This window comes from Balaenoptera borealis (genome assembly GCF_965194805.1).
Source record: "Balaenoptera borealis genome assembly, chromosome: 16".
Classification (NCBI taxonomy): domain Eukaryota; kingdom Metazoa; phylum Chordata; class Mammalia; order Artiodactyla; family Balaenopteridae; genus Balaenoptera; species Balaenoptera borealis.
The window spans coordinates 73,112,200-73,131,262 of NC_138872.1; the positions used below are offsets into that span (position 1 = coordinate 73,112,200).

General features: G+C 47.7%; 1 protein-coding gene across 4 annotated transcripts; it reads left to right on the forward strand.

Annotated features, from left to right (window-relative positions):
• On the forward strand, positions 1-18,170 carry STX4 (syntaxin 4). Of its 4 annotated transcripts, none has more exons than XM_082360852.1 (11): positions 1-365; positions 554-655; positions 768-867; positions 1,004-1,078; positions 1,801-1,871; positions 3,405-3,513; positions 3,585-3,661; positions 3,899-4,036; positions 4,923-5,033; positions 5,112-5,210; positions 5,307-5,847. In XM_082360852.1, exons 1-10 carry the CDS (start codon positions 336-338, stop codon positions 5,190-5,192), a joined length of 894 nt encoding a protein of 297 aa, XP_082216978.1. In that variant the 5' UTR covers positions 1-335; the 3' UTR covers positions 5,193-5,210; positions 5,307-5,847. The 4 variants fall into 4 exon arrangements, 3 of the variants coding, with proteins under 3 accessions (XP_082216978.1, XP_082216977.1, XP_082216979.1); XR_014235847.1 differs by lacking the exons at positions 5,112-5,210; positions 5,307-5,847 and adding exons at positions 6,554-7,821; positions 12,231-18,170 and having other exon boundaries at positions 81-365; XM_082360853.1 differs by lacking the exon at positions 5,307-5,847 and adding an exon at positions 6,554-8,730 and having other exon boundaries at positions 84-365.
• The last annotated feature ends 893 nt before the right edge of the window (positions 18,171-19,063 follow it).

A 19,063-nucleotide genomic window follows, 5' to 3' on the forward strand; every position in this document is an offset into this window, starting at 1 on the left:
CCGCCTTTCCCTCGGGTGGGGAAGGGACGAGATCCCGTGCGCATGCTCCAGTCATCCCAGAGGGGGCGGGGCCGAGGCTACTGGAGAGGGAGGGGGGGGGAAGAAAAGGGAATTCCAACCTGTGGAAACTTGGGGGTCCCCGAGGTCGGCTCCTTCCCCTTGACTGTGGATGGTGCCAGGGAAAGAGCCTCTGGCGGCTCGTGGGGGGCAGTTTTGGGGTCCGCAGGGTGAGGGCGGAGGGGAGTGTCAGAGTGTGAGTGGGATACGGGAGTTCCAAACTTAGAATCTTGAGGCCCGCCGGGCTCCGGAGCCGGGGAGAGGGAGCTCGAGCCGCCATGCGGGACAGGACCCACGAGCTGAGGCAGGTGAGAAGTCGGCGCAGCAGGGTTGGGGACGAGCGGACGGGGTGGGGTCTGGCTGGAATGCAGGACTCCTGGTCTTCGGGGCAGGGAGGGGTGGCTGCGGGCTAGGAAGGAAAGACCCGGAAGTCTGTGAGTCCTGCTGGGCGAGAGCAATAGCAAGGAAGTGATGCCAGTGACCCCGGCCCTGGCAGGGGGATGACAGCTCGGACGATGAAGACAAGGAGCGAGTCGCGCTGGTGGTACACCCGGGCACTGCACGGCTGGGGAGCCCGGACGATGAATTCTTCCAGAAGGTAAGAGGCTGGGGTCTCGGCCTGGATTCACGAGGGGGTTGGAGGACCCGAGGAGCATAGCGGCCTGGAGTACCCCCATATCTCCTTCAACCCTCTCGGTCATCCTCCCCAGGTTCGGACAATTCGGCAAACTATTGTCAAGCTGGAGAATAAAGTCCGAGAGTTGGAGAAGCAGCAGGTCACCATTCTGGCCACGCCCCTTCCCGAGGAGAGTGAGTGAAACCCTGGGTGTAGAACGCATGCTCAGCCAGAGGGATTGTGGGGATTGTAGTTCCACGCAGGTGGTGGGCAGGGAGATTTGTTGAGGTAGGGGCTGCTGTTTGGGCATCATGGCTTTCTCTTGTTCAGGCATGAAGCAGGACCTGCAGAACCTGCGCGACGAGATCAAACAGCTGGGGAGGGACATCCGCGCACAGCTGAAGGGTGAGCTCCTAGGACCTCAGACAGATACTTTCCTCTGATCCTGCCCAGCTCCTGGTATATCTGGGGAGTGTGTGGCCCAGAGAGGCCAGTGATATATATCCAGGTCACACAGCAGGCCTACGTCTAGAATCTCCGTCTCCTGGCTTCCAGTCCAAAGTTCTTTCCACAGCATATGCCTGCCTCTCAGGTTCCCTTATTTATAATGAAACCATTGACATTTGACCCTTGACTGAGGCAGAGGTTAGCGTTGCCACCCCACCCCACAAGTCAAAATCTGCATATAACTGTATGGTCCACCCTCCATATCCCAGGTCCTGCATGGGTGGATTCAACTAACCGTGGATCATGTAGTTCTGTAGCATGCATTTATTTTCTAAATATCCAAGTATAAGTGGACCCACGCAGTTGTGCAAGGATCAGCTGTACTCCTACAATTCTTGCTGCCCAGTGTGCATTCTTTGGGCAGGCAGATGGGGGTTTTGTTAGGAGGCCTCTGCATGCCTGTGGGAATTCTCCGATGTATTTATTGCAAAGAAAAATACACTTTTGCCTGTCAGAGACTCAGTCATTTTATGATAAATTTTATTTCCAAAAAAAATCCTATGGCAATAAGCGCCTCTCTATTGTATGGCTGGGTGGCTGGGGTCCTAGTCGCCAAACGAATTTCAGAAGCCACAGGTCAAACTCCCCTGCTCTACCAATACTCTTGTGTCTTTCCACAGCCATAGAGCCCCAGAAGGAGGAAGCTGATGAGAACTATAACTCGGTCAACACAAGAATGAGAAAAACCCAGGTGGGTTCATTATTCCCAGAACTAGAAAATTTCAGCTAGTGTTTTATAGATCATTAGATGGCAGATGTAAGGAGGAAGGGCCCTTAGAGATCATCAAGTTCAACCAGATGATTTTCCAAATGGGGAAACTGAGGCTCAGAGAGGAATAGGATTCACCCAAGGTCAAGAACCCAGGTCTCATGACTTCCAGTCCATTATATCCCTGCCCTCTTCTCCTCCATTCAGTGAGAAGTTGCTGAGTCCCTAGACATGATCTGGGCTCGGCTGTAGGAGATACTTTCTAGAAGCCAAGATGGGGAGTTAAGCTTGAATAGATGACAAAGACATTACTCAGGTAGGACTTGGTAGCTAGTGGCTCTGCCCAGGAAAGAAGAGGGTGCAGTCAAATGGTTGGGAGGTTCCCTGCCCATGTGACAGGGACATCCTCTGCCCCAGAGACAGAATTCAAGAAGTCAGGAAGAGGAACTTCCCTGGGGTGGAAGGTCACTGAATCAACAGCTTTGTAAGGAGATTTGAGGTGGTCTGAGCAGCCTCCTCTGGATGCCCAGTGAGGCATGGTTTGGAGTTCTTGGAGATCAGAGTTGAAGTAGGTGGGCCCAGAGCTCAGCAAAGACCCCAGATTGAAGATGGAACAGTTTGGGCATCTTGAAAGGGTACAGCTGAAGCCAGGAGAGCAGATGTGTCTTTGAGGAAGGAACTCCAAGGAATGAGCAGATTTTAGACATCAGGGAAATGGACAAGGAGAGAGGGCGTTTCGGGGGAGGGGGGGCTTGTGGTAGTCATTGGTGTGAGAGGCTGACGGCCCAGGTGGGCCTGTAAAAATCTGGGCAATCGCTATGACCCCCGGGCATCCCAGCACACCTCTAGTCTAAGCAGTGAGGCTGGTGTTCAACAGGCATTCCACAAACATTTGTTGAGGGCCTACTGTGTGCCAGACCATTTTTCAGCTGTTTGGGATACAGCCGTGAACCAAAGATCCCTATCCTCACAGAGCTTACATTCCAGTGCGGAGAGACAATCACCATAATAAGTCAGGAAATTATTTTAGAACATAGGAAGTATTAAGGGAAAAGAGCAGGAGGAGAGGGAATGAGAACATCGGGAGAAGGCAGGTTGCAATAAGGTGGAGAAAACTTCACTTAGAAGGTGACATTGTAACAAAGACTAAAGGCCTTTGTGGGGCCTGAGCATTCCAGGCCGAAGGCGTGCAAGTGCAAAGGCCTGAGGTGGGGCTGTGCTCTGCTCAGGGAGGAGTAAAGAGCCCATTGTGGTTGGAGGGAAGGGGTGAGGGAACAGTGTCGGGAGGTAAGGTCAGAGGGGCAACGGGGGAAGGGGAGGGTCATATAGGGCCTTGTAGGTCCTGGTAAGGGCTTCGGCTTTTACTTTGAGAGACTGGGGGAGCCTTTCAAGGTGGTCAAGGCAGCAGGCACCTATGAGCTCCTGCTCTTTGCTCACTGTACCCACGGGGATGCTGAGGCCCAGACCAGGCAGGGATCCTCCCAGGAGTACCCGGCTTCTATTCTCCATCCTTAGCACGGGGTCCTGTCCCAGCAATTCGTGGAGCTCATCAACAAGTGCAACTCAATGCAGTCCGAATACCGGGAGAAGAACGTGGAGCGGATTCGGAGGCAGCTGAAGATCAGTGAGTCGCGGCGTCTGGCCCACAGGGTCAGGTGACCTGACCAGCTCTGAGCCTGGCCTTTTCCTTCACAGCAAATGCTGGAATGGTGTCTGACGAGGAGCTGGAGCAGATGCTGGACAGCGGGCAGAGCGAGGTGTTTGTGTCCAATGTGAGTGGCCGCAGCCAGCCTCCCTCTGCCGGGCCCCCCGTTGTCTCTGAGTCCTGGCCCTTTTTCATGGAGGGAATCCTGAGGCCCAGAAGGGCACGAATTAGCCTGCCTGGAACCACTCATCAGGGGCCTGGCCCCAGTTCTAGGCCTGAGGGCTGCCCCAAAGCTGAACAGGAAATTCTGAACCTGCTGCTGGTTTCCCTGTGACTTGTCCCTTCACTCCTGTCCACTCTCCAGATACTGAAGGACACACAGGTGACTCGACAGGCCCTAAATGAGATCTCGGCCCGGCACAGTGAGATCCAGCAGCTTGAGCGCAGTATCCGTGAACTTCATGAGATTTTCACTTTTCTGGCTACTGAAGTGGAGATGCAGGTGGGCACCCCAGGCAGCTGGCCAGGCTTGATCCAGCCCCCAGACGTGAGACCGTATTGTGCCTGTCAGCCCACCTCCACCCTTAGCCTCTCCCCGGGGCTTTTGTTCTCCTCCAGACTGGGCCAAGCCCCCAGGCTTGCCTTTATTTCCATCCTTAGCTGTGCCCCCAAATTGCGTCCTCCTCAACAGCTACTTGGATGGCCACTCCTCTATACGTTGTACCCCATCCCTCAAACTTGAGCCCACCCCAGGTATGGCCCCAACCCTGGCTCCTCCTCCACCAACCGAATCTACCCTCATACTTCTGAGAGCTCCACAGCTGCTCCCTAGAGGGCCTGCCTCCTAAAATCTGTACAAGGATGGGGTGGGAGGTGGTATTCTTCCCCCGGCCCTTATCTAAGCGTAAGGGGAGCTTCCAGCCCTGTCCTGGAGGAGCTGACCCAATGCCCTTTCGCAGCTGGGAGTCATGGGGAAGAGCTTTCACTCGGTAGGAGTACCAGGATAGGGAGAGCTTCACAGCAGCGGGGAGACAGGCCTAAAGAACATGTGACTTCAGACAGACTTGTGAGGGGACAAAAGTTCACCCTGTGTGAAAAGATAGGAGCCATGTAAGGCACTCAGCTCCCAGCCAGCACTGCGAGTAGAGGTTATACGGGGCGAGGGAGCAGGACAGAGGGACCACATGGTGGAAGGGGGCCTGGAAGCCACCTGCAGGAGAGTGGACTTTGGTCAGATGTGGTCCTGCCTCCACATCTTTGTTAGTGCAGTGTTTTCTGCCAGGAATGTCCTTCAGTCATTTGTGGTTGGGCTGGGCAGACTGAGGAGCTGCTGGGCTCTCCACCCCCAGTCATTCCTACCTGCCTGAACCGCCCCCTCTTCCGAGCAGGGGGAGACGATCAACAGAATTGAGAAGAACATTCTGAGCTCAGCAGACTATGTGGAACGTGGGCAGGAACATGTCAAGATGGCCCTGGAGAACCAGAAGAAGGCGCGGAAGGTCAGCCTCCCCCCACCCCCACCCTGGGTGGCCCTCCCTCCCCTCCTGAGTTTCCCTGACCCCCCTCCTCTCCCACAGAAGAAAGTCTTTATTGCCATCTGTTTGTCCGTCACTGTCCTCATTCTGGTGGTCATCATTAGCGTCTCCACGTTGGTTTGATAGCGCTGCATATTCTCGGTGAGATACTGTGGGCCTGCCCCCTGGCCTGCCCCATCCCTGACCCCAGCCTTTCCTCCTCCCCTCAGACCCTCTTCTGCCCTCCTTCCCTTGCAGGCACTAAGAGCACCAGGGACCCCGGGTCTACCTTCTCTCCCAGCAGCTGGGGGTGGGCAGGACAGAGCCTCCAGCCAGACCCCTTCCTCACACTGGCCTTGTGCAGAGGGGCAGACGGTCCTTCTGGGGTCGGCAGCCCCTCATCCATGGGGGCCTCCCTCCTCAAGCCACAGTGCCTGGGGGCGGGCCTGCATTGTCCTGTCTGGCTGGGACATGTGGTTTTGTAAGAAATTAAAAAAAAAAAAAAAAAAAAAAAGCTTGGAGATTCCCCTGTGCATGTGTGTTCCTGAAAAGGCTGGTCCAGGGCCTCCAGGTAACCAGCCTCCCCACCTCCTGGCCACCCTTGGGGACAGGCCCAGCCCAGGCAGGCTCAGATCAGACTGTCTTAGGTGCTGTGAGCACACCAGGCTGGCAGTCCCCTTCTACTCTCCCATGAGAATGAGTGGGGCCGGGAGGGGGTAACACCCCATCTGGCTGTGAGTACCTAACCCCAAAGCAGTGAGGCTGGGCCAGGCCAGGCTGGGACACAGGTGGGATGTGTGTGTGTGTGTGTGTGTGTGTGTGTGTGTGTGTGTGTGTGTGTGTGTGTCATCTGTGGGCATTCCTGAGGCCAAGAAGAAGAGGCACTGTGAAAAAGTAATTGAGCCTGTTACTTTGTGTGTGTGTGTGTGTGTGTGTGTGTGTGTGTGTGTGTGGCATCTGTGGGCATTCCTGAGGCCAAGAAGAAGAGGCACTGTGAAAAAGTAATTGAGCCTGTTACTTTGGATACAGTGGACTGGGAAGGGCCGGTCTCAGAAGGGGCGATATTTGAGTGGTGTGGCAAGTGAGGAGGGGCCGGTTATGGGAAGAATCAGTGAAGAGGTTGCCAGGCAAAGGGTTCAACAGGCCAGGCCCTGTGCCCAGAAAAAGGCATTGCCTCTTACATGAGTTCAGGTTAGAGAGCTTGGCACTGCATCAGCTCACCTTGTTTTTCGGGGGTCTTGTGGCTGAAGCGGGTAGAGGAGGCAGAGGAGCCTGACCCCAGGGCTTCCATGACTCACCTGAGCTCCAGGCTTCCACTCTAAATGTCTAAGATTTTCAAGTCCCATGCCTAGTTTCTGCAGCTGGGTGTGGCTCCTGTCCCCAGACACGTAGTTTCAGGGCTCCTGGCTCCGAAGCCTGGTAAAAACAGGGAGGTGCCTGATCCTGACCAAGGTCTGGGAGCCGGGTGCCAGCCGCCCTGGCCCATCGCACTTTCGATCCCACAGGTCACCGCCGCTGCTCCTGTAGCCCAGTCCGTCTGGTTGCAGTACCTCTTGCTTCGGCCACCAAGTATGGGGTGCACACGTGGGTGCCGGGGCGACGCGAGCGATGAAGGGCTAGCAGTGTGGTCGTTGGTGCAGACTGGGACCCCGCCCCTGGACCCGGGATGGGGGAGGGGTCAGAGGGCGGGATTGGGCCGCGGTGACGTGGGACAGGACCGCTCAGCCTCCATCCGCGGCTGGGCGCCCGCCTGCAGCGCCTCCCTGTGGTCCTAGAACGGCGGTTGCTTGGTGCCTACGCCAGATCCGAGGGTACACTTGGCCCCGAGTGTACGGAGTGTGGCTGAAGGGTGGCCCGGTCCCCACTTGGAAAACGACTGACAACTAAATGTTGTTCCTGAAGAGCATCAGGATTGGTCCGTAGAGCGTCCTGAAGGAGTGAGCACCGGGTATTAAACAGCAATTAGAGGACGCTGATGTGGGCGGGGCCTCAGAGTGAGTCGTCAGTCGCACCCAAAAGCGATTGGATCACAGAGCTCAAGGGGCATGGTCCAAACGCCAAAGGAGACGGAAGGCGGCTGGCCAGTGAGAGACTGGTGGGCGTGCGCAGGGAGTCAGAACCTCACGCGAGAAGGCGTGGCCGGATCGCTCTCCCTAGCTGCTCGACTTGCAGTTGCCCAAGTCTGGGAGGTTACCCACGCCTTCGTCCTGCCTGAGATCCTGTGTCCTGTGTACAGAAGAAACTCTAGACGCCTACAGGAAGGAACCCCTCATTTTCAGAAGCGTGCGAACACTCTGGATGCCCACCCAATGGGGAAACTGCGGGGCTGGATGGATCCTGCCCCAGGGGAAGATTGATTTGGACGCGGGGCCTCTGCGCTTCCCTGATTCTCCATTCTCTATCTCTTCCCCTTGCGGCCTGCTTCTTCAGCGGAATCCTGTCCTTTTGGTCGCCTTTGTCCAATCCCTCATTTTTCTGCCTTCGGAATCAAACTGCACGACCCATGGTACCTACTGGAATCTGATAGAGACTGTCAAACCGACGCGGAGACTGCCACATCTACGCAGCTGGGGGTCCACGTGCAGTGTGTGTCTTCCGCTTGGCCGTGCTGGACAGCGCCACCCTGAAAGGCTGCTTACCCGTCTCACCCAGGACGCCGTCCAGAACCTCCTGGAAGAGGTGGCTAGATGGCCAAGCGAGGGCTCAGATGACGGGCTCAACAATTTGAACTTCTTCTGTGGGCTGTGGGGACCTATAGAAGGTTTTTGAACAGGTGAGTGGCAAGTTTGGAGCCGACTTAGCAGACAAGTGCACTGGAGGTTTCACAGGCTCCCTTGCGTATACCCATTCCCTGTGGGAAACCGACCTGAGTGAGGGGCTAAGGGCTGGTTTTGCACTGAAATCCTGGCTTGGCTGCTGTCAGCCCAGCTTTCAGGGAACATGGCCTGTGTTAGTTGTGGCTTTTCCAAATCATGTTGCATCACAACCTTTCACCTGCAGCCCTCTCCACTTACTCCCTCACCCGCTGAATATTTCATGGTTCAGATTCTTAAGAAAAGGAACCTGACTGGTCTAGGTCAGGCTACATTGACCAACCTATGAATTGTCTACCTTGAGTCAAGATTTTACCCTTGACCAAGATGTATGAGAGGTGTTACATGGTACAAAACGCTGCAGCAGAGTGCATATGAAGCAAGAATGGACGAGTTCAGTGATTGATATCAGTTTCTGGTACAGCCCTGTGGTAGATTACTGTTCCAAATATATGCTGTCCTTCCTACTGGGCCCCTCACTTCAGGAGGATTATACATTCATGCCCCACTTACAGTGGGCTTGGCTATGGCCAGTGGAATGTGAGTAGAAATGCAAAGTACCACTTCCAAATAGAAGCTTTAAGCACCATTGAGTATTCTGAGAGCTTCCCTTCTCTTTATCCTCGGCCATGAAACTGTCAATTGCCAGATCAAGACTTCTTCAGCCTGGAACCCAGAATTAACAGGACATGAAGCTGAGCTGTAGCCCACCTGTAAAATGATGCATAATGTAAATGAGAAACTTCTCTTGCTGTGAGCCACTGATATTTTGAGGTTGGTTGTTACCACATCAACAGTCCTTTCAACTGTTACAGAATTATTACCCAGCAGTGGGGTGTTGCTACAATAAAAAATAAACCTGAATTGTGTGTCATTGGCTTTGGAGCTGGACAGTGGCTGGTGAGGAAACTACCATTGGAAGCTAGAAAGATGGTGATGTGTGTTATGCAGTGGTGAAGCATTTTTTTTAACTGTAATCTGGAAATAGAACTAAGAGTATAAATAATGTCCAACTGAGTTTAGAGCTTTAGGCAAAAAATTGGGGAAAGAGAATATTAGTAGTATGCCTTGGTTGCTGTTGGGTGCATTTGACAAGTTACTGTAAGAAAGAGATGACTCAGAATATAATTGGCCAGTTTTTAAGCAGAAATGGAAGAGAATATAGAAACTCCAGGCAAGTGATCCAAATTTTTAACCAGTGAAAGATACAACTTGACAAGGCCATTAAGGCACAAAGTTTTATTAAAATTCATCTTTGTGGGACTTCCCTGGTGGCGCAGTGGTTATGAATCCACCTGCCAATGCAGGGGACACAGGTTTGAGCCCTGGTTGGGGCAGATCCCACATGCCGTGGAGCAACTAAGCCTGTGCGTCACAACTACTGAGCCTGCGCTCTAGAGCCCATGAGCCACAACTACCAAAGCCCACACACCTAGAGCCCGTGCTCCACAACAAGAGAAGCCACCGCAATGAGAAGCCCGCGCACTGCAAGGAAGAATAGCCCCCGCTTGCCGCAACTAGAGAAAGCCCACGCGCAGTAACGAAGACCCAACACAGCCAAAAATAAATAAACTTATTTTAAAAAAACAAACTCATCTTTGTGGCAAGGGCCATATCAAGTGTATGGCTCTCATGCCTTATGTAAAAACCTCTGACTTGGTCGAAGTGGTTCCCAGTAAATCTTTTCAGTTATACAAGGTGATTCAGGGAAAAAAGATTAAGAGTGTAACTCTCCACTTGCCTACAACTAAGTCGAAAAAGAGGCATGTCTGAAAAAATTGTGAGTTTGGCTGTTGGTCCATGGGACTGACTGGAATCAAATAGATAAGAAGTCCCCGTGCCTCCCCCGCCAAAAAAAACACATTAGCTTGGATTTTTAAAAGACCATGAGTGTTCAAGTCTTAAAATGACCTTGAGGGCTTCCAAATTTCTATGGGCATGAAGGAGACCAAGAAAGCTGCCTTATTAAAGAAAGGCATAACCTCCACGTGTTCTCAAATGTGGCCAAGAAGAATAAATGGAAAAGGATGGGCCATTATAAGGGCAGAGCCAGGACTTCCCTGGTGGTCCAGCAGTTAAGACTCTGCGCTCCCAATGCAGGGGCCCGGGTTCGATCCCTGGTCAGGGAACCAGATCCCACATGCTGCAACTAAAGATCCCGCATGCCACAACTGAAGATCCCACACGCCACAACTGAAGATCCCACATGCCACAACTGAAGATCCCACACGCCACAACTGAAGATCCCACACGAGGCAACTAAGGCCCGGTGCAGCCAAATAAACAAAAAAAGGCAGAGCCAAGGACATGGAGAAGAATGAACTAGGGAACTAGTCCCAGGAAGCAGTTCTGCTCCCAGGGGAAGCAGGGGGTCCTTTTCAACATCTGCCCAGCAGGATTTTAGAATTATCATAGACCAGTAACTTCTGTCTCCCATTTTTCCTTCTGAATGAGGGTGTTTACTGCTATTATCCTGTCCTTGTTCCACTTCATATGTTGGATGTGGTGGAGGGGACAGAGATAATTTGTGACTGATTGATTGATCCATTTATCTACTTATCTATCTAGTTATTTATCTATCTAGTTATCTGTTTATCTGTTTATTTACTTTGGGTCATAGGTCTCTGGATCAAGAGACGCCACATCTGGACCTGATACACAGACTATCAGAGGTCCCGGATTTGAGCCTGATGCCATGATTAGATAGGTCATTTGGGTGGTCTGCCTTGAGAGGGGGATGCATTTATTTTGCATGTGGAGGAAACACAAAAGACAGTATTTGTGACAAAGAGGACAGACGGGGGAAGATTTTACAATTGTTCAAAAACATTCATTGGCCTTCCCTGTGAGGCCCCTCCATACGAAAATATTATATATCCCCACTCCACTGACATCAGCTATGGTTTGCTTTAGGCAATGGAACTTGAGTTTCTTATTACTCCTGGCACAAATTACCATAAACTTAGTGGCTTAAAACAACATACATTTATTCTTTTATAGTTCTGGAGGTCAGAAATCCAAAATTAGTTTCACTGGGCTAAAGTCAAGGAGTTGGCCGGGCTGGCTCCTTCTGGAGGAACCATTTGCTTACCTTTTTGTTTCTAACTGATGCCTGCATTCCTTAGCTAGTGGCCCTATCCTCCATTTCAAAGCACATCATTCCAATCTTGGCTTCTATCATATCACCTTCTCCTCCCACTCTGACCTTCCTGTCTCCCTCTTATAAGGACCCTTGTGATTACCTTAGGCCTATCCAGATACTCCAGTATAATCTACCATTTCACCATCCTTAACTTAATCCCATTGGCAAAGTCCCTTTTACCATATCAAGTAACATTTTCAGGTTCCAGGGATTAGGATGTGGTCATATTTAGAGGGCCATTGTTCAGCATACCACACCACCCAAATCCACATTTAACTGATTCTTTCATTTATTCACAAAATATTTATTGAGCAAGACTTACGTACCAGGCATTATGGCGGGTGCTGGAGGAATAGAGGTGAAAATTCAGGCAAGGTCTCTGCTTTCATGGAGTTTATATTTTAGTGGAGATGACAAGTAAAGAAATAGCTAAGACATCCCAAAACCAGGACATGTATTATTAAAAAATTAAGCAGTGTGTTGTGACAAAAAATTACAAGGGGTTGGAGATGGCTGTTCTAAAAGATAGTCAGGAATGGTTTCTTAGGGGAGGTGACTTATCCAAAGGGCAGAACTGAGGGCTCAGAAGGCAGAGCAGAGCCATGGAGGGTTACTTGTAGGCCTGGACACCTAAAGAAATTTGCTCAGCTGGCTTTTGAAATTGCTTTGGATCAGTGACTCCTTTTTACCTTCCATTTCTTCCCTTTTTGAACCAGAATGTCTAAAACTATTACCCTATGCATGTCTCAGCATTGCATGTTGGAGTACATGACTTGTTTCTTTAGTTTCATAGGTCCACAGATGGGAGGAATTGTGCTCCAGAATGGATTATACCCAGAGCCTCATCTGCATCTAATTTAGATAATGAGACTTGGGACTTTTGATTTGATGAGATTTATATGAGATTTTTTTCTTTTTTTACTCTGACTTGATGCTGTAATGGGATGAGACTTTTAGGGACCTTGGGAGGAAGTGAGTGTATTTTGTGTGTGGGGCAGACATGAATCTTTGAGGGCTAGAAGGTGAACTGTCGTAAGGAGAATAATGGCCCCCAAAGATTCCATGCCCTAATCTCTATGAATATGTTACCTAACATGAGAAAAAGGGCTTTGCAGATGTAATTAAGTTTACTAATCAGTTGACCTTAAGATAGGGAGATTGTCCTGAATTATTCATGTGGGCCAAATGTAATCATATGAGCTCTTAAAAGCTGAAAATCTTCTCCAGCTAGCTACAGAAGAGGAAGACAGAAGTCAGAGAAATTTGAAGCAGGAGGACTCAATGTGCCATTGCTGACCTTGAAGAGGGAGGGGCTCCTAGCCAGGGAATGTAGATGGCCTCTAGAAACTGAGAACAACCACTGGCTGACAGCCAACAAAGAAACAGGGACCTCATTCCTACAGCCAAATGGAACTGAATTCTGTTAATAACCCAGGTGAGTCTGGAAGTGGATTCTATGTCAGGGCCTCCAGAAAAAAGCTCACACTGGCCAAGACCTTGACTTCAGCCTCATGAGACACTAAGTAGAGGGCCCAGCTGAGTCAGCCTGGACTTCTGATCTATAGAACCATAAGATAAGAAACGGACGTTGTTTTTAAGATGTTAAGTTTGTGGTCATTTATTATGCAGCAGTAGAAACAGTAAGATTTGAGCTGAGACTTGAACAGAAAGAGCATCATGGGCAAATCTAGGATTATGGGTTCCATCCCCAGGAAGGAGCAAGTGCAAAGGTCCCAAGACTGGGAAGAAAATAAACAGAAGGCCAGCATGGCTAGAGCCTGCTGAGTGTAAGGAGTAGGTAAGAGATGAGGTCAGAGTTGGGATAGGACTTGAATGGAAAGCAGGCTCCAGGGAGACGGATTTTAGTTGAGAGTGGGCTGTGCATAAGTAATTGAGAACAAGTCTCCAAATCTCCTTGGTTGAATCCAGAATGACCGCCCCATCTACAAAGCCTGCTGCCTTCCCTTACCTCTGCCTCAGCCCCGGTCCTGGAGTTTTCTCCTGCGAGGAGTCCCAGTTTATGCAGACATTCAGCTGGGGAGGGGATCATGACTGAAGTCCAAAGTACAGACTAAGGAGTGATGCCAGCTATTGCCCCACCAGCTGGGCCTATGATTTTGCATTCCCAAGATGCTTTCACTACCTGGGACAGTCCTGGCAGAGAGCCAGGGAATTAAAGGAAGTTGGGGCAGAAGAAAAGTGAGGACCAAAAGTCAGACTGTCTGGGAATTATCCAGATAACAAAATGGGACAAAGACATCACAAGAAAAGAAAACTTCAGATCACTATTTCTTATGAATATAGATGTAAAAATCCTCAACAAAATACTAGTAAACAAAATTCAGCAATATATAAAAATGATTATATAAGTGGGATTTATCTCAAGAATGCAAGGTTGGTTTAACATCTGAAAATCAATTAATGTAATAAAGAATATTAATAGAATAAAGAACAAAAACCCTCTGATGATCTCAATAGACACAGAAAATACATTTGACAAAATCCAACAACTTTTTCTTTTTTTTTAAATTATTTTATTTTTGGCTGCATTGGGTCTTCATTGCTGCGTGAAGGCTTTTCTCTGGTTGCAGTGAGCCGGGGCTACTCTTCGTTGTGGTGCGCGGGCTTCTCATTGGGGTAGCTTCCCTTGTTGAGGAGCATGGGCTCTAGGCATTCAGGCTTCAATAGTTGTGGCACGCGGGCTCAGTAGTTGTGGCACACGGGCTTAGTTGCTCTGTGGCATGTGGGATCTTCCCGGACCAGAGCTCGAACCCGTGTCCCCTGCATTGGCAGGTGGATTCTTAATGACTGTGCCACCAGGGAAGCCCAACAACTTTGATTTTTTTAAAAAGCTTAAGAAACTAGGAATAAGAGAGAACTTCCTTAACTTGCTAATTATCAAAGGGCATCTGTGAAAAAGTCACAGCTAACATCATACTTAAATGATGAAAGACTGGATGTTTTCCCCCTCAGATCAGGATGTCTTCTCCCAGCACTTCTATTTAACACTATAAGCAATAAAAAGAAACAAATGGCATCCAGATTGGAAAAGAAGAAGTAAACAATCTCATTTTACAGATGACATGATCTTATATATAGAAAATCCTTAGGAATACACACACACACACACACACACACACACACACACACATATTAGAGCTAGTAAACTGGTTCATTAAGGTTGCAGAAAACAAGAACAATGTACAAAAATCTACTGTATTTCTCATCACTAGCAATGAACAATCCAAAAAAGAAAGAAAACAATTCCATTTACAATAGCAACAAAAGGAATAAAATACTTCTATATAAATTTAACAAAATAAATGTAAGATTTATACACTGAACACTATAAAACACTGTTGAAAGAAATTAAAATCTAAATAAATTTAAAAACACCCCATGTTCATGGGTCAGAAGATTTAATATTGTCAAGATGACAGTACTCCTCAAATTGATCTACGGAGCCAATGCAATCCCTATCAGAATCCCAGACAGCTTCCTTTTCTTTTTCTTTTTTGCAAAAGTTGACAAGCTGATCCTAAAATTCATATGGAAACTCAAGGGATCTAGAAAAACAAAACTAATCTTGAAATAGAAGAACAAGTTGGAAGACCCACAGGTCCTGATTTAAAATTTTACTACCAAGCTACAGCAAGCAAAACAATGTGATACTGGCATAAAGAAAGATATATACCCAGGGAATAAAATTGAGAGTCTGGAAATAAACCCTTATATTTACAGTTAGGTTATTTTCAACAATGAAGTCAAGACAATTAGTGTAGAAAAAATAGTCTTTTCAATAAATGGAGTTGGGACAATTGGATATCCACATGCAGAAGAATGAAGTTAGACCCTTACCTCAAACCATATACAAAAATTAACTCAAAATGGAACAAAAATCTAAATGTAAGAGCTTTTAGCTATAAAAACTTATAGTTTATTTTAAAAAAATCTTTTAAGCATTTTAAACTTTTACATTTATAACTAAATTATAAACTTTGTAAATGTTTATAAAACCCTTGGATGAAAACATAGGCATAAATCTTCATGACCTTGTATTAGGAAATGGGTTATTAGATATGGCTCTCAAAGCACAAGCAAAAACAGACAAAAATAGACAAATTGGACATCATCAAAATTAAAAATGTTTGCGCTTTAAAGGGCATCATCAAGAAAGTAAAAAGACAACCCACACAATGGGAGGGAATTTTTGCAAATCATAAGGAACTTGGATCTAGAATACATAAGTCTTACCACTCAACAGAATCAATCCAATTAAAAAAATGGTCAAAGGGGGACTTCCCTGGTGGTCCAGTGGCTAAGACTTGGTGCTCCCAATGCAGGGGGCCCGGGTTTGATCCCTGGTCAGGGAACTAGATCCCACATGCCACAGCTAAGAGTTTGCATGCCGCAACTAAAAGATCCTGCATGCCGCAACTAAGACCCAGCACAGCCAAATTAATAAAAATAATAATAATGGCCAAAGGACTTGAATAGACATTTATCCAAAGACGATATACAAATGGCCAATAAGCCCATGAAAAGATCCTCAACATCATTTGCCACCAGGGAAATGTAAATCAAAACAACAAATTTACACCTACTAGGATGGCTGTAATGAAAAAGACAGAAAATAACAACTGTTGGTGAAGATGTGGAGAAACTGGAACATTCATACCCTGTTGGTGGGAATGTAAAATGGTGCAGCCACTTTGGAAAACAGTCTGACAGTTGCTCCAATGGTTAAACATAGAGTTACCATATGACCCAGCAATTCCACTCCTAGGTATATACACAGAGAATTGAAAAATATGTCCACACAAAAACTTGTACAGATACTTCCCTGGTGGCGTAGTGGTTAAGAATCCGCCTGCCAATGCAGGGGACATGGGTTTGATCCCTGGTCCGGGAAGATCCCACATGCTGTGGAGCAACTAAGCCCGTGCACCACAACTGCTGAGCCTGTGCTCTAGAGCCCGCGAGCCACAACTACCGAGCCCGCGAGCCACAACTACTGAAGCCTGCGCACCTAGAACCTGTGCTCCACAACAAAGAGAAGCCACTGCAATGAGAAGCCCGCGCACCGCAATGAAGAGTAGTCCCTGCTCACCACAACTAGAGAAAGCCTGCGTGCAGCAACGAAGACCCAATGCAGCCAAAAATAATAAATAAAATAAAATAAGTAAATGTATTAAAAAAAAAAGACAGGCTCACTTAGTTCATTAAAAAAAAAACAAACTTGTACATGAATGTTCACAGCATCATCACTCACAATAGACAAAAAATGGAGACCCAAATGTCCATTGGCTGATGAAAGGATAAATAAAGGTAGCATATCCATACAATGGAATATTATTTGACAATAAAAAAGAATGAAGAGCTGATCAAACTACAGCATGGATGAGCCTTGAGAACATTATGCCAAGTAAAAAATCAGTCACAAAAGACCACATATTGTATGACTCCATTTACATGAAATGTCCACAATAGGCAAACCTATAGAGACTGAAAGTAGATTAACCATTGACTAGGGCTGAGGGAAAAGGGTTGGTGGGGGGTGAGGGGCTTGGATCAATAGGAAGTGACAGCTAATGGGTATGGAGTTTCTTTTGAGGGTATGAAAATATTCTAAAATTAGACTGTGATGGTTGCATAACCCTGTGAATATACCAAAAAACCACTGAATTGTACACTTCAGACAGGTTAATTGTATGGTATATGAATTATATTTTAATAATGCTATTAATTTTTTGAAAGTCAGACTGAGTCCTCAGGGAGCAGGAACTAGGGTATGGGATACTGGGGGTGTCAGAGAAGAGGGACCAAGGGATGGGTGTATTATCTGGGCCCAGAAAGGGAGCAGGAGTTGTGGATCTGTTCTGAACATCCAGGGGACCCACTTCATCCTTCATTGTAGATAGATACCCAGGGATATCTGTTGATTAGTGTATATGGTATCTTTACACCTATTTTTAACAGGTGCCTCCCCAAACCCCAAGATAAATCATCTTGCTCAAGGCTAAAAATCAAGTCAGTAGTAAACAAAAGTTCCCCTGCTTTCAATCCCCCAGTCCGGTGTCTGTTTCTTTCCTGCTCTGGATATGGGTATGGGCAGTGAGTGTCCTTGGTCAGACTGGTGCCCTCTTTCTGCAGCCATGACACTGGTCCCTGCTGTTGCCATGTGGCCCCCTTGTTCTGCTGTGAACAGGAATGAGGGCCTGGGCATGACAACACTGAGTGAGGCCCCTGACACCAAGGGGATACCTAGTACTTCTGCTCTAGGTGCTACCTGGTGTACCAGTCCTGGGCTACAGCCAGCTGCTGCCTAGTCCCCATGACTGGCACTGGCACACCGGGCACTTCCTAAGGCTGCCAACTTGGTGGCCCCCAAGTCTACAGATAACAGCATAGAGAGAAGGATTTGGTTCACTCTGACCTTTGGCTTTGTTTTGGCTTATAAATGCAGAAGGCCCTGGTGGTTGGAATTTATAGTCCAGAATCAGTCCTTGATTATCTTTCTAGAAATATTCTATAGGAATTTGAGCACTTATGTGTAATTCGGCCCAAATGGGAGCATACTAACCACACTGCTCTGCACTTCACTCTTTTACACTTGACATATTCTTTGAATATTGCTCAACAACGTAGATTGAGAAGCCTCATTTTTTTTAAACATTTCAAAATTTTTTATTTATTTATTTTTGTGTGTTGGGTCTTCATTGCTGCCCGCGGGCTTTCTTTAGTTGCGGCGAGCGGGGGCTCCTCTTCGTTGCGGTGCGCGGGCTTCTCATTGCGGTGGCTTCTCTTGTTGCGGAGCACTGGCTCTAGGCACGCGGGCTTCAGTAGTTGTGGCACATGGGCTCACTAGTTGTGGCGCACAGGCTTAGTTGCTCCGCAGCATGTGGGATCTTCCCGGACCAGGGCTCAAACCTGTGTCCCCTGCATTGGCAGGCGTATTCTTAACCACTGTGCCACCAGGGAAGTCCTGATAAGCCTCATTTTTTTTTTTTTTTTTTTTTTTTTTAGTTTTGTGTTTTTCTTTCTCTTGGCTTTTTTTTTTTAACATCTTTATTGGTTTACAGTGGTGTGTTTGTTTCTGCCTTATAACAAAGTGAATCAGCTATACATATACATATATCCCCACATCTCCTCCCTCTTGTGTCTCCCTCCCACCCTCCCTATCCCACCCCTCTAGGTGGTCACAAAGCACCGAGCTGATCTCCCTGTGCTGTGCGGCTGCTTCCCACTACTGATAAGCCTCATTTTTAAAAAAACTGTTGCATAATATATCTTAAGGCGGCCTTAGTTAGTCCTTTGCTAATGGTCATATAGGGTGTTCCCAGTTATCACAGATTTTGCGGCATCGAACAATCTTTCATCTTCAGTTTTGCCACAGAACTGGAAAAAGAAATCTGTGATGTAAATTCTTTGAGGTGTACTTGCTGAGAGTATATGCATTTAACCTTTTTTTTTTTTAATGTGTTTGCTTTTTTCCCCCCTCTTCCAGTTTTATTGAGACATGACATACAGCACTGTATGTTGAAGGCATACAGCATAATGATTACATACATCATGAAGTATTTAACTTTTGATAAACATCAAATCATCTTCCCAATTTACACTAAATGTGGCACGTTTTTGTTTTTCCATTTTTGGTCTTTGAAAAATTACTTTAAAAGTTATGTAGCCTTCCAGAGTATGGCTATAACTGTCAAGTTATTTAACAGCCTACATTTTTCCCGATTTGAATAATCATATTTATCATAAACTACATTCCCAGAAATAGTCAGGGCTGCTTTTGAACCCTCTCCCCCACTCTATTAACTAATTTATTCTTGTGTCAGTAATTTCCTGTTTTTATTCCAGTGCTTTGGTGTTTGATTATCTAGCGTGTCAAATACATCACTTCCACTGTTTTTTTGTTTTTGTTTTTTTTTGGCCAGCACAGCATGCAGGATCTTAGTTCCCTGCCCAAGGATGGAACCCTTGCCCCCTGCAGTGGAAGCACGGAGTCTTAACCACTGGACCGCCAGGGAAGTCCTGACAGCTTCACTGTTGTT

Excerpts from the sequence above, each read along its gene's own strand:
- STX4 (XM_082360851.1), top strand. The coding sequence starts at position 336 with ATGCGGGACAGGACCCACGAGCTGAGGCAG. Across the intron at positions 656-767 it reads ACGATGAATTCTTCCAGAAG|GTTCGGACAATTCGGCAAAC; the intron begins GTAAGAGGCTGG and ends CATCCTCCCCAG. Across the intron at positions 1,079-1,800 it reads CATCCGCGCACAGCTGAAGG|CCATAGAGCCCCAGAAGGAG; the intron begins GTGAGCTCCTAG and ends GTCTTTCCACAG.